The sequence below is a fragment of the Urocitellus parryii genome, chromosome 12 (assembly GCF_045843805.1).
Source record: "Urocitellus parryii isolate mUroPar1 chromosome 12, mUroPar1.hap1, whole genome shotgun sequence".
Taxonomy (NCBI): Eukaryota; Metazoa; Chordata; class Mammalia; order Rodentia; family Sciuridae; genus Urocitellus; species Urocitellus parryii.
The window spans coordinates 17,917,959-17,933,698 of record NC_135542.1 but is presented as its reverse complement, the minus strand read 5'-3'; the positions used below and the strand labels follow the sequence as shown (position 1 = coordinate 17,933,698).

The 15,740-nt window shown below is 43.0% G+C and overlaps 1 protein-coding gene across 1 annotated transcript in view; it reads right to left on the bottom strand.

Annotated features, from left to right (window-relative positions):
* The window catches only part of Acoxl (acyl-CoA oxidase like), a 203,921-nt gene that overhangs the window by 8,558 nt on the left and 179,623 nt on the right, over positions 1-15,740 (bottom strand). The window contains exon 9 of the mRNA XM_077792061.1: positions 13,763-13,864. Coding sequence (XP_077648187.1) covers positions 13,763-13,864 — 102 coding nt within the window. The remainder of the gene's footprint in view (positions 1-13,762; positions 13,865-15,740) is intronic.

Below are 15,740 nucleotides of genomic sequence, written 5' to 3'. Positions count from 1 at the left end.
GTGCCTGGGTTGAGGACCGTGCTGGAATTGAACTCAGAGATGAGTCCATGGTGCCTGAGACTGCAGTCCAGCCTCCGTCCAGCTCAGCTGCAGACAGGGCCCCAGGCAGCATGGGCTGGGGTACAACATGGGCTGAGCACAGTGAACGCACTGATTAAAGCAGCCCCTGGGGTGGGGGGACTCTGGATGATCAGCCTAACAGCCACACTAAAGAAACAGCAATAAAGGAAAGAATTAAAACCTGTTGTATGAAATGTCTGGAGTACAAAAATAGAAAACAAAAAAGCAGAAAAATGTGCCACATCCCAAAGAGAAAGCACAATCAGTAAAAGCAGACTACGAGATGATCAGTTATTGAAATTAGCTAATGAGGATTTTTAAATAACTATTATAAATGTGTTCAAGAATTTACAAGGAAAAGTGGGTATCATGTATTACAGTGGAATATTTTACAAGAGAAATGTAACTACAGAAAAAGAATGGAAGGAAAATTCTAGAACTGAAAAATGAAATATTTGAGATTAAAAATTCACTTGTGGGTTTAAGAGCAGAATGAACACTGAAGACCAAAGGTCAGTAATCTTGAAAATGACCCAGAAGCAGAAATTATTTCAAGTGGGGCTTGAAATGAACAGAACCTCAGTGCCCTGTGCCTTATACTAGATACACGTGTGCTCTTATAACCCTAGATGTCAGAGAGAATGAGATCCACAATACTTAGATATGTAATGGTTGAATGTTTCTGATTTTTTAAAAATATTATTTATTTTTACAGCTTTAATTAATTAATTAATTAATTAATTAATTAATTTTTATGTGGTGCTAAGAATCAAACCCAGTGCTTCCTACATGCTAGGCAAGCATTCTACCACTTAGCTACAACAGCAATCCCTCTCATTTTGATATGATAAAATATCTTCCACATATTTAAGAAGTTTAGTGAATACCAAGCAGTACTGCACTTATGCATGTAATAATAAAATTTCTTAAAACCAAAATTATGAAAATATTAGTGAGAGAAAAGTCAATCTAATGCTTGGGAAAAATGGTAAGAATGACAGCTGAATCCTCATCACCACAAAGCAAGACAGCTGAGAATGGATTCAGTGCAAACACAATCAAAATCATAAATACCTCCTTTTCCCCAGGAAAGGCCTAAGCTAGTTCCAACACACAGAACACAAGATAGTCAAAAGCATTCTGAAAAGGAATAAACTATCTTGGGGACTTGCATTATCTGGTATAAGATCAACTACTACATCAATCATGGCACAATTAGCAAAATAATAGACAAATCAATGGAATTGATAGAAAGCCCCCCAAACAGATGATGACCACCTGATTCTCCATAAAGAGGTCAGACATTTCAACAGAGGAAGGAAAGCCTTTCAACAAACCGTGCCTAAACCCTTGGATAACATGAAAAATCAACTCCAACCCCGACCTTAGACTATACTCAGAAATAAATTTGAGATTCAAAGTAGACTAAATGTAGAAGTAAGAAATGTAAAAAAGCTTCTAAGAGAGAGCAAAACAGACTACCTTCACAACCCCGAGTCAGGCAGAGATTTCTTCAAAAAGGCACAAGGGCGCTAACAAAGTTCATACATTGACAACTTCATACATCGTACTTAAACACATCTGCTTGTCAAAAGACATTGTTAGAAAAATTAATAGGCAGGCCACAGACTGGGAAAAATATGAGTAGCATATCCAGGGTGTATATATAGCACACTCTTACAACTTAGCACTCTCTCTCTCTCTCTCTCTCTCTCTCTCTCTCTCTCACACACACACACACACACACACACACACACGGGGGTAGGGGTCATAAATAGGCAGAATATTTAACCAGATACTTTTCAAAAAGAGACATACGACCAGCAATCACTTGAAAGGATGCCCAACAGCATTAGAGATCTGAGAAATGAAAATCCACATTCAGTGAGATAGGCTGCATCCCTGGAGAATAACTGACGCTAGAAGGCTGGCGACAGTGGAGAGGCTGTGGAGCCGGGACTCCCTCACCTGTTGCTAGTGGAGGTATAAAATGGGACAACCGCATTTGCAAAAGTGCTTATGGCAGTTTCTTAGTTCAACAAATATCTCCATACGATCCATTAATCATAAGTGTTTACCAACAAAAATGTCAAAAAAAATGGATACAGAAATTTTCCTGAAAATCTATACATAAAACCATCAGTCTGTGAACACCCTATATGGTCATTAGCAGGAGAAGACGTGATTTTTCTCAGCACAAACTATTAATGCAAGAAGAAAAGTAAGCCTTGACTCTTTGTTGTTGTTGTTTTCTTTCACCAGTGAATGCTGATAAGACACTATATTTTAATACCTGATGCACTTGAAGTCAATAAGCCAGTTCCTGGGGACAATGACATAACAGTGGCCCAGAAAATTGAGCAATTGCAAGAGGGAAAGGGTAAGGAGAAGCCAGACAGATCTATACCATGGAATACTGCTTAGCAGTACAAATAAACAGACCACTTTTGCACCCAACCGTATAAATGAACCCCCAGAAAATTATGCTGAATGGAAAAGCCAGTTCCAAATTTTGCATATTATGTGATTCCATTTATACCATATTACTATTATTGTTGTTGTTGATGCGGTACTGGGAATTGAATCCAGGACACTCCACCACCAAGCTGCACCCCCAGCTCTTTATTTATTGTTTTATTTTGAGGCTGGCTTCCAACTTGCAATCCCCTGCCTCAGCCTTCCTGGTCACCGGGGTTATGAGTGTGCACCACCTCGCCCAGGTAAACAACATTTTTTAAATGACAAAATTATAGAAGTGGAGAAGAGGTTAGTGCCTGTGGCCTGGAATTGAAGAGGGAGAGAAATGGGAAGACAGTGTGGCTATAAAGGAGCCACAGAGAGAGAACCTGGGTGGTGCAGAAACGGTGTACCCTGACTGTGTCAATGTCACTGTATCAAAGTCCAGGGTGTGATATTGTTCTATAGTTTCTCATGATGTAACCAAGAAGGGAAATCAGGCAAAGAGACCTGAAAACCTCTCTGTATTCTCCTTAAACGGCATGTGAATCTGTGATTCTCTCAAAATAAAAAAGTTCATTTAAAAAATAAAAGCCACAAGTTAATCACAGAATAAATTTTAAGTTAGTTTAAACAAAAGGGATTCCTATAGCCACCAAATGACTGTTTCCTTTTTCTTTTCATGCTTTTTAGTTGAAGCATAATGTTCAGGCAGACACGTAAGTACAGGGGCTTCCTAAATTATCACAAAATGAACACGCCCATCCATCCTGCAGATTAAGAAACAAATGGAAAGACCCTGTGAGAAGCCACATGGTTGTGCTGGACAAGTCACCCACACCGGCTCAGCAGCGGCCAAGTAGGCCGCCAGAACCCATGCCTGGGGGTTCAAGCTGGACTCTGACGTGGGTGACCAGCATAATGCAAAAGGCCTTCTGTTTCCCACAGATGTGGGTTCAGAAAAGTAAGTCCTGTGTCTTTTCTGTGCCTTAAAATGGGGTCACCTTTCCATGTTGTCTTGGTGTCATCACTAAGTGCTAAGTACTTGGAGGCCCCCCGAGGAAGGAGACACAGAAGTGTCCCATTGCCCAAATCCAGAACAAAAGTGAAAAACAGAAGAGTGAAAAGCAACTGCAAACACATTTTATTTTATAAAATATACTAATTTCAAGCTAGAACATGAACTTATTCCAAAACGCCTAGGCTGGAGATCATTTCTGTTTCAAGGTCAGTGACTTATTTAAATTCTTGGGATCCTGGTCTAATCTACCCGACCTTCACCGTGACTGGCTGGACTCAGCTGAATTCTGTGTCCTGAAGGTCCCTGTCGTGTAACAAAGCTCCTCTTAGGTACAAATTTCACTGTGAGAAGTTCTGATTGTGACACTTGGGTCACAGGCCTCAGCCCAGAGACACTGCCTCAGCATCTCCCCCAGGAGTCTGAGCTGATGCCAGAGGAGAGTGGGTTCAGCCCTCTCCATGAGGGCCACAAGCCACCCTTGAGTGAAGGGAATGGAAGGACCCCTTGCCGCAGTCCGGCTGCAGCAAAATACACAGCGGGTGACGAGCAACTTGTGTAGACTGATGCAGCAGGAGTGGGAGCCCTTTATTGTAGGACAACAGAGGTATTTATACATCCCACACAGCTTCTCTTCATTAACATAAACTAGATACATAATAAGAAATCTCCACACTTAATCCACACTTAATGGCTCACTGGCGCCACCTCACAAACCACTCCCCCTGGCAAAATACCAGGCGCCATCCTGACTTGTTTATAGACTCTAACAACCCCTCTTCACTTCAGAGACACAAAGCTCTACTGTGGGACAGGAGGGCTGCCCAGGTGGCTGCCATGCGGAAATTGCAGGGGTGGGGTAACCTCGCTGCCCCTTTTACTGGCCAAACTGAAGAAACCAAATCTCACTTTTTCCCCTTAACCTAGTGGCATGGCCTGCATTATCAGTTCAACTAAGCATTTTATGTCACCGAGGGGCACACAGGGGTCTGGAGTCAAGGGGAGGGGAGAGAAGAGGGGCCCCGATGGCTTAGCACGCTCATTCCCCAGTTCTGTTTTAAGGTTTTTGTTTGGGGAAGAGAAGACACAAATTCCCATCAGTGCCTGCTGTCCCCTAGAGGTGCACCAGCCATCCTACAGAAGCGACAGCAAATTAAAGCCAGTTCAGGTGATGGTTTCAAATCAAAGAGGATTTTTAAATGTAGCCAGTTCTATTTCCAGGGTGACCTTTCCAATCCCACCCTGGCTCCCTGACCTTGGCCGCCACAGGAGCTGTCCTTCCCACCCCAGCATCGGAAGTCCCCACTAGGCCTGGAGGACACAGCCAGGGAGGGCTGCCTGTGGGCAGCCAAATCAGGTGGGCTTTACTTTTCACTAATTCCTTACAAAGAAAAGCAAAAGCCTTGGGCAGTAGGGAGGCTGAGGGACAGAGAAACCCGTCCCCCTTTCCCGCCCCTGTGAACGTTTTCAACACGCTCTGCCTGAAACCTCAGTCGGTGCTGCTTGGATTCTGACATCCCAACATCTGCGAAGCTGCCTCCATCCAGGTGGTTTGAGGAAAGGGAAATGAAGGCTGGGGATTGTTAAAAAGAGATGTTCAGCACAGCGTGGAAGACAGCCGCAGTTCGACTGTAGGAGGGAGGCGCACGCACCTTTCCAAACCCGGGTCCAGATGTGGAATACAATCTGCGAAGCCGAGGTTTCAGGAGACTGATACTCCAGCACTGTCTTTCCAGTGTAGAACTCTTCCCTACATTTTTTTTCCCCTGTAATGTTTCTTCCACTGTAAATATGTTGCCACTAAATAATGTCTGCATTTATGTTCTATGTTTGGTTCAAATGAATAATTTGAGTGAATAAGCATCATGCTGTAACATAAGTGAACAATAATAAATAATGTATATAAATGTAATAAATGAGCACAATCCGTCTTATAAACTAAGGGAGCCCAGCAGCATTCTGGTATGGGGGCTGTTACCTGCACACCTTGGCACATTCTTACTTCAAGCTACGTGTCCTAAGAAAACAATAGCCAATGGCCACATCTACGAAGAACTACCCAAAGGACCCATCCATCAATGGGCTGGCATGATTTTTTCCTACTCAATGACCAGCCATTAGATGGACAGAACTAAAACCAAAATTCAATTCCCAGTGGTCATTTTAGATTTGAGCAGACGCAGCCGAGGAGCCCAGGTTGCAGGCTGTCAGCAGACTCTTCCCAGCTCCTGCTGCCGCTGGGATCCTCAGCAGCTTGCCCACGCAGGAGAAGACGAGTGGTCTCTCTCAGTGGGTCAGACCAAGGCTTCTGGGTCTCACACCTGTACCCACCTACCCAGCAAGGGTGCCAAACAGGATGTGGGCTTGTGCTGGTGAACAGCGCTTCACCTTGCACATCAAGGGGCACATCAAAATGAAAAGGAAAGGGGCAAGGGAGAAAGACTCCGGTGAGTGCCGACAAGGATGCTGTGTTGGCAGTGACAGGTCACGATTCAAATAGCACAGGAAGGCAACAACATTCAGATGAGGAGGTCAGAGTTGTTGGCACAATGTAAGCAAATATGGAGGGGAGTGGAGATTTCCCGGGGCACAGGCACGATTGGTATGTATTTTGTCTTTTCATGGATGGATTTGCTGCTCTTGTAGGCCATTCCCCATGGCCCCCAGGGGCAGGAGGGGGTCTGCTCCCAGCTGTGCCCATCCTCCTTGCGCCCTCCTGCCTTCCCCAGAAGGCCTTCCACACCTGCAGTCCACATACAGTGCCATTGTTGAGTTCAAGACAAGAAACAGAACCTGATTCAACGTTTATCTAGGTGTTCTTTCCACCACACTGAGAAGGGTCCTCTTTTGATTTGCAACCCACAACCAGGCTGTGGTTCCTTCAATACTCATAGACTGAAAAGCTTCCTCCTGCGTCTGTTTCTTGGTGTGAGCTGACCACATGGCCACATGTACTTGCTTCTTCTCCATTTGTCATTGAGAGCCACATTCCAGGGCTGATGGGCATGGACAGGGCAGGGTAGCCGTGCCCAAGTGGACTTTAAGGGGAGGTGTAACATGGAGATTCCAATGATTCACTTGCATTAAAATATACCAATTTAAAAGACTGAGATTTTTTCCCTCCAAGCAAAATCAAGTTGGTTTTAGTGGAGATGAGCCACTGTGAACTGTTGGGTTATTTTCTTCCTGAACATGAGTTTCAGCTGAATATTAGTCTATAAGGCTGATAATTATCTGAAGCAAAATGAATATAAATGTCTAGGTTAATGATGACTGAAACAGAATAATGTGGGCACCTTGAACTTTCCAAGAACATAGAACACAATTATTCTATTCATATCCCTGCAAAAACACAGAATGGACAAGGCTTGGGTACCTACTACTTGGGAGTAGTGTTGTGACGCATCCAGGGCTCTGCCCCTGGACCACTATGAACCTGGGATGAGGGCATCGTGGCAAGTAGTTCCTCCTACTCCTCAGCTCTGGGGACATGGGAGCAGCTGGGGACACTGGAGTCCAAAACCCACCCGGAAGCCTCAGCTTTGAGGCTCACTAATTAAGAAGTGAGTTGACCTCGGATTCCCAGAAGCTGAAGGGCAGTAAGAGCTGATCCCATGGAAGAGTGCTGCACCCCAGGGGTGAGCGTGGACCTGCGCTGTGAACACTGATGTTCCAGACAGAAGAAAGGCAGGTATGTGGAGGCTGGGTTGTGGGGCTTGAATAAAACAAACCCAATACCAATTCCTTGACTTCTGGGCCTCAGCTGGACAACAGGGCACTGTGCTACTTTCTGAACTTGTGGATGGATTTTGCCTTCTTTGGGACACCAGGTGGACCTTCAGGAAAACATCTGAACTCCTCAGGAGAGTCAGTGCTCTGCAGGGCTCCAGGTAACAAGAGGACGAAAAATGGATGAGGCCAAGAGTAGGAGTTCAGGTGTTAGGCTCGCCTAGGATGCGGACAGTCATTTAACTTGTTTGTTTCTTTTTTTGTTTTGTTTTTGTTTTGTTTTATACAAGGGATTGAACTCAGGAGTGCTCAACCACTGAGCCACATCCCCAATTCCCCTTTTTAAAAAATTTTTAATTTTGACACAGAGTCTCTCTACATTGCTAAGGGCCTCATTAAGTTGCTGAAGCTGGCTTTGAACTCGTGATCTTCCTGCCTCAGCCTCCTGAGCTGCTGGATTCCAGGCATGTGAACCATGCCCTGCTTGGTGCATTTCTATTAACTAAACTATAGACTTACTCAGAGTTCACCAGTTTTTCTGCCAAAACCCATTTCCTGTGCCAGGAGTCCATCCAGGGTAGTAAGAGCTCATTTTCCCAAATGAGAAAACTGAATTTTTCCTGAAGGCCTTTGCCATTTCTAGCATTCTTAACACTCATTTAATTGACAGCCTGATGGTGGTTGAGGAGGAGATAGGAGACGATGACAGTAAAAACCCTCCTTGGTCCCTTCTGATCCACGATGGTTTCAGAGTCTTTCATGCATTGCTGGTTTTGCAGGTGCCGGTCAGGTACTGTGTGGACCATCTGCCAGTCTGGCGCTGTCTGCTGTGTTCTGATGGTGACTGGACTTGGGTTATAGGCATGGGGAAGAGGGAAGTGCCCTTCTCACCATGTGACATCGGGGGGCCCAAGCTGTGAACGTTTCCTACAACTGGTGACACCAACCTTGCTCATTTGGTTGAGGTAGGATCTGCAGGGTTTCCCCTCCAGAAAGTAACCATTTCCCTATTCCCATGCTCTCTTCTTTAAAATACAAGCAACCCATCAGGTTCAACCCACACTCAAGGAGGCAGGAGGCAAGTCTCATTTCCTGCAGGCAGAAGTACCCACACGGATCATTTGGAATTCTTCTGTAAGGAGTACTTGTCTTTTCCCTCCAATTTTTTTCACTTGTTTACTTAATTTTTTTCTGTATCATTGTGGACTTGCATTTAATTATTTGATACTTTGAGTTAAGACCTTATACTACATGGTTTGTTTAATTATCAGATTGCTCTAGCTTCTCTCAGTTGGCTTCTTCTTGCATCTCTTGAATGTACTCCATTATCACAGGTTGGGGGTTTTGTTTTTGTTCTAGTACTTTCTTATTTTCTGGCTGGAGACAACCCTCTATATTCACTTCCTCAGCCTTAGAATTAGTCATTTTCCAAGAACCCTGGTTCCTTATATTAGCAAATCATATTAGAAACCAAGAACTGGTATGCTGGTTGGCTTTTTGTTGCAGTGACAAATACCTGAGTAAACACTCCTTGCAGGAAGAAAGATTGGTTTTGGCTTCAGAGGTTTCAGTCCATGTTGGCCTGCTCCACTGCTTTGGGTCTGAGTTTAGGCAGGACATCAGGGTGGAAGGGTATGGAGGAGGAAAGCTGCTCAGCTCATGGCAGCCAGGAAGGAGAAGGGAAGAGAGAGAGAAATGACTGGGACGAGAATCAACCTTCCAGGACACCCCCCAGTGACCTACTTCCTCCAACCACACCCCACCACCTACAGTTTCCACTTCCTCCCAGTAGTCCATTCTGCCACCTATTGGATCCATGATATCATCACCTTGCCAAAGCACCACCCCCGAAGATTGCTGCATTGGGTATGAAGCCTTTGACACAGGAGCCTTTGGGGACACTGTAGAATCAAGTCATATCAACTGGGCGAAAAGCATTCTTGTTTTTGCGACTAATGTTGATTATTATCCATGTAAATTAAATGAAAAATATTTGGAGTCAGAACGATGTGGGTTTTACCCAGCTGTGCTGCTTTGGGCAAGCGACTTTGCCCCTGACCCCAGGTTCTTCATCTATATGTAAGAGCAATGAAAGTCATGCATGGGTGGTTGTGGGATTGTGTGGAATAACATCAAAGGGATTTTCTGTTGTTGTTGTTTTTGTTTTGTTTTGGGTCAACTTTTCTCTTGAAAACAACCAAAATATTTAGAAAAATATATGAGAAATATCTTCAAAGCATTAATAATCTGACAAAACAATAAAGTCAAAATTGAAACCAGTGAAAACTCCATATCATATATAACCACAAGGATGGGGTCCTAACTAGACTAACTTAGACTCCATGAATGTATAATACGCCAAAATACACTCTACTGTCATGCTTATCTCAAAAGAACAAATTCAAAATTTTAAGAGAAAATGGGTACCTAAAGAAATGAGAAAACTGGGCTGGGTGTGATGGTGCAGGCCTATAATCCCAGTGGCTTGAGAGGCAGAGACAGGAGGATCCTGAGTTCAAAGGCAGTCTCAGCAATTTAGGGAGACACTAAGCAACTCAGTGAGACCTGTCTCTAATAAAATATAAAATAGGGCTGGGGATGTGGCTCAGTGGCTGAGTGCCCCTGAGTTTAATCCCTGGTACTCCCCACTAAGGAAAAAAAAAAATGGAAAAGAAAAAGAAATGAGAAAACTGGAGTTCTCCTGAAGGCCTTTGCCATTTCTAGCATTCTAAACATTCACTTTGAGAGCCTGATGACAGGGATAGGGGACAGGGGACAATGACAGTAAAAGTGCAGAGCCAGTCCTGAGTAAGAAACTGAAGAGAAGCCCCTCAACATTATTGGCTGAGAAGCCAAAGAACTATAGTCCTTGGGTGGATAGAACTTATCACCTTATTGTAAGTATGTGAGTCTGAAGAACTTCAAGTCCTGAATTTGGGTTAAGTGGATCTCAATCTGGGAGTGCCTTCAGAGGCCTTGCAAGGGAAGTTACTTTAATTTGGCCTCATAGAAATATTACAAATCATTTTTCAGAAAAAAATGACTAGCACACAATAAAAGAAAAATACCAGACACATAGCAGAAGCAACAGATTAAAAAAAATAAATAAGCCTATAAAGACTTAAGATATTGAAATTATTTGCTACAGATTAAAAAACAACTATATTTCAGGATATAAAGTACAATATAGACAATATAGAATAGTTTTTGAAAATAGGAAACGAAAAAAGTGGCATGGTGATTTAAAAAAACAAAACAAAAAACCAGAATTTTAAAAATAAAATTTCCAGTGACTGGAGTTCAAAATTGGGGGGATGGGTTAATTAGCATGTTAAAGGCAACCAAGGAAAGACTCCGTGAATGTGAAGAAACGCCAGGGAAAAACACGTAGACCACACTCAGGAACACCAGTCGCCCTGTCTCTTTAATCACTCTTATTGAGCATCTTCAAATTACCAAGCTTCCCAGGCATTTTAGAAAAGTTGCTAAAGCTTTCTTGAGATTCCTTCCACAGGGTGTGGTGGATGTCAGAAAGGAAGGATTTGAGCCATCTTACTAGTACTCTCTTTCCTTTGGGGACAATAGAAAAGCCCAGATAAGGGGAGAGTGCCCAAAGTTGTCCCGTCTGAAATCTGACAAAGAGGACTTTAGAACATTCTATGGCTTGAGCAACCCATCCCCATCCCCCCAGATAGAGCTGTTCTGGAGAAACTTGCTCCTACGCCCTATCTCCTGAGCTGCTTCGAGGAGCCAGGGAATGACGAGTGTGGAAACCATGATGCATCTTGCACCCTCTGGGAATCCAGCCATCATGAAAACACTGGCCCACCCTGAGGCCATGGTACAGGGAGGAAGCTCAAGCAAGGCCACATGGAAGGGGACAATTGCTCAGCAGCCCACATCTCTTCCTGCGGCCCCAGCTGGGGTGCAGCACTGAGAGCAGGAAGCCATATTGGACACTTGGCTGTGACAGATTCCATGCAGAACAGAAGAACTATCCAGCTGAGCCCTGTCCAGCTTGCAGAATGTGAGAAATAACGTATGGTGATTGTTTCAAGCCAGAAGAGTTGGGGGTCGTTGGTAACTCCGTAACACATGACTGAAATAGCATTACATGTACTTTTCTCCGTAATTAAAGTTTTCCTCAAAAGGAAAAGATTTTTTTGAGGTTCTTCAGGTCCACTATAGTTTGCCTTGCGTAAACATGTCCAGATTTTTCTATCACTGGAGACCTCATCAGCCTTGTGTGTGAGGGGTCAATGGCACTGAGTCACCTCCCCCACTTTACCTTCAAGATCTAGCACAGGGTGACATTCACTCCTGGGACATCTATGCTCTGCACTCTGGACTGATTCTTGTGGCCAAGTTCACTGGAAAACCCGCACTCCCCTGTGGGGGCACTTGGGTTTTTGAAGTTGGTTTTGTGCCTGCAGGCCACTGGGCAGCCTTGCATGCGAGCTGCCTTCCAGCTGTGTCAGCAGGGTGCCCGCAGAGGCAGGGCTGGGAGGTACTGAGACGCACTTTACTAATGGCTATGCTGTCTGGTACTCTTTTTCTTTTAAAAATTTATTTATTTTTAAATTTGTTCTAATTAGTTATATATGACAGTGAATGCATTTTGACACATCATACATGAATGGAGTATAAATGCTCATTCTTCTGATTGTGCATGATGTAAAGTTACACAGGTTGTGTAATCATGTGCACACATAGGGTAATAATGTCTGATTCATTCTACTCTAATTCCTACCCCATGCCCCTCCTCTTCCTTCACTCCCCTCTGTCTAATCCAAAGTACCTCTATTCTTCTGTAGCCACCCCCACCCGGTTATTGTGAATTAGCATCCACATATCAGAGAAAACATTTGGCCTTTGTTTCTTTGGGACTGGATTATTTTGCTTAGCATGATAGTCTCCAGTTACATTCATTTACCAACAAATGCCAAAATTTCATCCTTCTTTAAGGCTGAGTAATATTTCAATGCATATACATGGCACAATCTCTTTACCCATTCATCTGTTGAAGGGTACCTAGGTTGGTTCCATAGTTTAGCTATTGTAAATTGGAGGTCCTGGAATAATATATACCAAGCCCTGAAAGAAAATGGCTGCCAACCAAGAATTCTATATCCAGCAAAATTAAGCTTCAGTTTTGAAGAAGAAATAAAAACCTTCCATGATAAACAAAAGTTAAAAGAATTTACAACTAGAGGGGTTGGAGGGGAAGGGAGGAGGCATGGGGTTATAATTGATGGTGGAATAGGATGATTATTATTATCCAAAGTACATGTATGAAGACATGAATTGGTGTGAATATACTTTATAGACAACCAGAGATATGAAAAATTGTGTTCTACATGTGTAATAAGAATTATAATGCATTCCACTGTCATATATAAATAAATAAGTAAAAAAATCACAACTAGAAAGCCTGCACCAGAATATTCTCAACAAGATATTCCACCAAGATGAGAAAAAAAAAGTAAAAACCAGCAAAGGAAGGAATTACACTAAAGGAATAGTCAATCAAAGGAGAAACTAATTCAAATTAAAAACTAGAAATATAAACCAGAATGACTAGGAATATAAATCATATCTCAATAATAACCTTGAGTGTTAATGGCCTAAATTGATCAATCAAAAGACATAGACAGGCAGATTGGACTAAAAAACAAGACCCAATAATATCCTGTCTCCAAGAGACTCACCTCATAGACAAAGACATCCATGGACTGAAGGTGAAAGGATGGGAGAGGACATATCACGTGGGAGAAGACACATGGACCATGTAAGCAAGCAGGGGTCTCTATCCTCAGAGCAGATAAAGTGGACTTCAAGCCAAAGTTAATCAGAAGGGACAAAGAAGGCCATTTCACGCTGCTTAAGGGAATAATACATCAATAGGACATAACAATCGTAAGTATTCATGCCCCAAACTAGGGAGTATCTGTGTATGTTAAACAAACCCTTCTCGATCTCAAGAACCAAACAGACCAAACACAATGGTCCTGGGTGACCGCACCACCCCTCACACTGGTACTCTGTCATTAGAGGAGCACTTGGCAGTGCGTCTCTGGCTGCACCTTCCTTTTCAGGTGTTTGCCAGCTGTCAAACTGAATTCTGTTGTACCACTGACATAAAAATACCATCGAACTTTCTTCTAAATATGAAGAATCAGTTAATAGGTTTGGGGAAGAAGTAGAAAAATAAAAATAATTAATGTTTTTTTTTTTTTTTCTTAACACCAAGGTAAGGAAAACACAGTTCCCTTTTCTGTTTTTCATGTCAGAAAGTTCATGTGTGGTGAGTCATTCCCTTGTCACTCCAACCCCAAAGCCTAGTGTGATCGTGGCAGGCAGTGAAAATGTGCATGTGACATCCCAGAGGTCTCTAAATCCATGAGGGGAAATGATCAAAGATTGGCAGGACTGTTTCCTAAGAAAGCAAAGAGCCAGGCAGATGCACAAAGGGTTTCTTCTGCACCATGGAAAACTTACCTGATTCCTGATCCTGCTGCTGGCCCTGGGAGTCAGGTATTTCTGTTCTAAATACCAGGCCCGCTCCTGGAACACCAGCTTGGTTCCATATAACAGACAAAACTGAGGGGGGAAGAGGGAAGAAATGGACCAAAGTAATGTATTAGAAAATGCAGACTCAGGAGGCAAAAGGGAAATAACATCATATCACATTTCATAAAACCATTAAACAATCTCTTAATGTAAAATGTCCACATTTGGGATGTGCAGTATATGTTTTATTTTTTAAAAACACTCTACGGAACATTGACAGCAGATATAAAAGTAGAATGGGTAGTATAATGAGCCCCCTGGACCAGTCCTCCCAGCTTAGGGCATATGAACCCAGGAATGCATTACAATCCTTATTACACATGTGTCTATATCTGTATCTATATCTATATTTCTATATATCTTACTTTGTCTAAGACTTCATTCTGTTCTCCCCCACCCCAGCCTATTTAGAAATCCATATAAAAAAATTTTAGGGCTGGGGATGTGGCTCAAGCGGTAGCGCGCTCGCCTTGCATTCGTGCGACCCGGGTTCGATCCTCAGCACCACATACCAACAAAGATGTTGTGTCCGCCGAGAACTAAAAAATAAATATTAAAAATTCTCTCTCTCTCTCTCTCTCTCTCTCTCTCCCTCTCTCCCTCCTCTCTCACTCTCTCTTTAAAAAAAAAAAATTTTAAAACATGCATGTAGTTCTGTTTTCTTACCATCTCGTTTGATGAAAGACTAACCTAAATGTACATTCTGAATAAGACCATCTTGATATTTTCCATAGAGCATGGTTTGATTAAACTCTCATAAATAACAGCATTCCTCATTTACATTTTGTTTCAGTATGCTTTCCCTATTACATTTCTGGGACACACAGAATTCCTGCATGATATCATGGGCACCCACCAAGCAACAATAAATAAATTTTACTGTAGAAAGCAGTGACTTTTTATTTAATTGCTTATTCATCCAATTTTTAATATTTGATAACCTTAAATCACACAGCAGTGGGGAGCATATTATGATGGACCAGCTCCATCCCCAGCTTCCATGGTTGCAAAACGTGGACATCTTGCTTCATCCCCACCCTCTATTGTCCCTTATGTATTACTGTGGGACAAACCTCAGTTGTATCATTTCATCCATAAACTTCTCACTGCATCCCTCTGAAAGCCGATGACTCCTTAGAAGTTGAATCATCTCAATGTCAAGTCAAGCAACCACAAGCCCCTCTTGTTTGGAAGGCCTCCAGTGGAGAAGATCTTCAGGTCAGAAGACAACAAGTCTTCTATGGATGGTCAGACTCAGGAGTTGTGTGCCTCACAGTCCTGTGGACAATATGGTCCCTCTTTCCTTTCTTGAGGTTCTGGGACATCCTTGGGATGGTGTCATTATGAAGAGGCTCAACCACTGGGTCTTCCTAAGAACTGTCAGGGTGGCTTAGCAGCCCTTTACAAAATGACCTTGCCATGGTCTGGCTGTGGATGCTTTGCTAGTGACAGCAGGGAAGGTGTCAGCTCACCCTGCAGACACCATGAGAGCCACTGAAAGATACTGCCCTTCATCCCCCAAACAGATTCCTATAAAAACCATAAATTGTGTACATTGTGTGGCCAACTGAATCACAAGTCTCTCGGTGAACTTCATATACACTCCAAAAATATCTGCTAGGGTATCCTAGATGTGTAAAATTCACCCTGGTCACTCTGTGAGGTGGGTGATAGGAAATCCAGGGCCATAGAAGTAAGTGTAAGGCTTCTTAGAAATCATCTCGTTCACCTCACCCAATCCAGAATCCTGCATCTGCCAGCGTTTAACAACAACAACAAAAAACCCTACACATCCATGTTAGGATCAATGAAAAAGGGCTTAATAATTTCTTAAAGTATGGGCCAGATGTAGGAGAGGGACATGCAGAACCCGGAGCTGCTACTGAAAATCTTAGCAATATTTTCC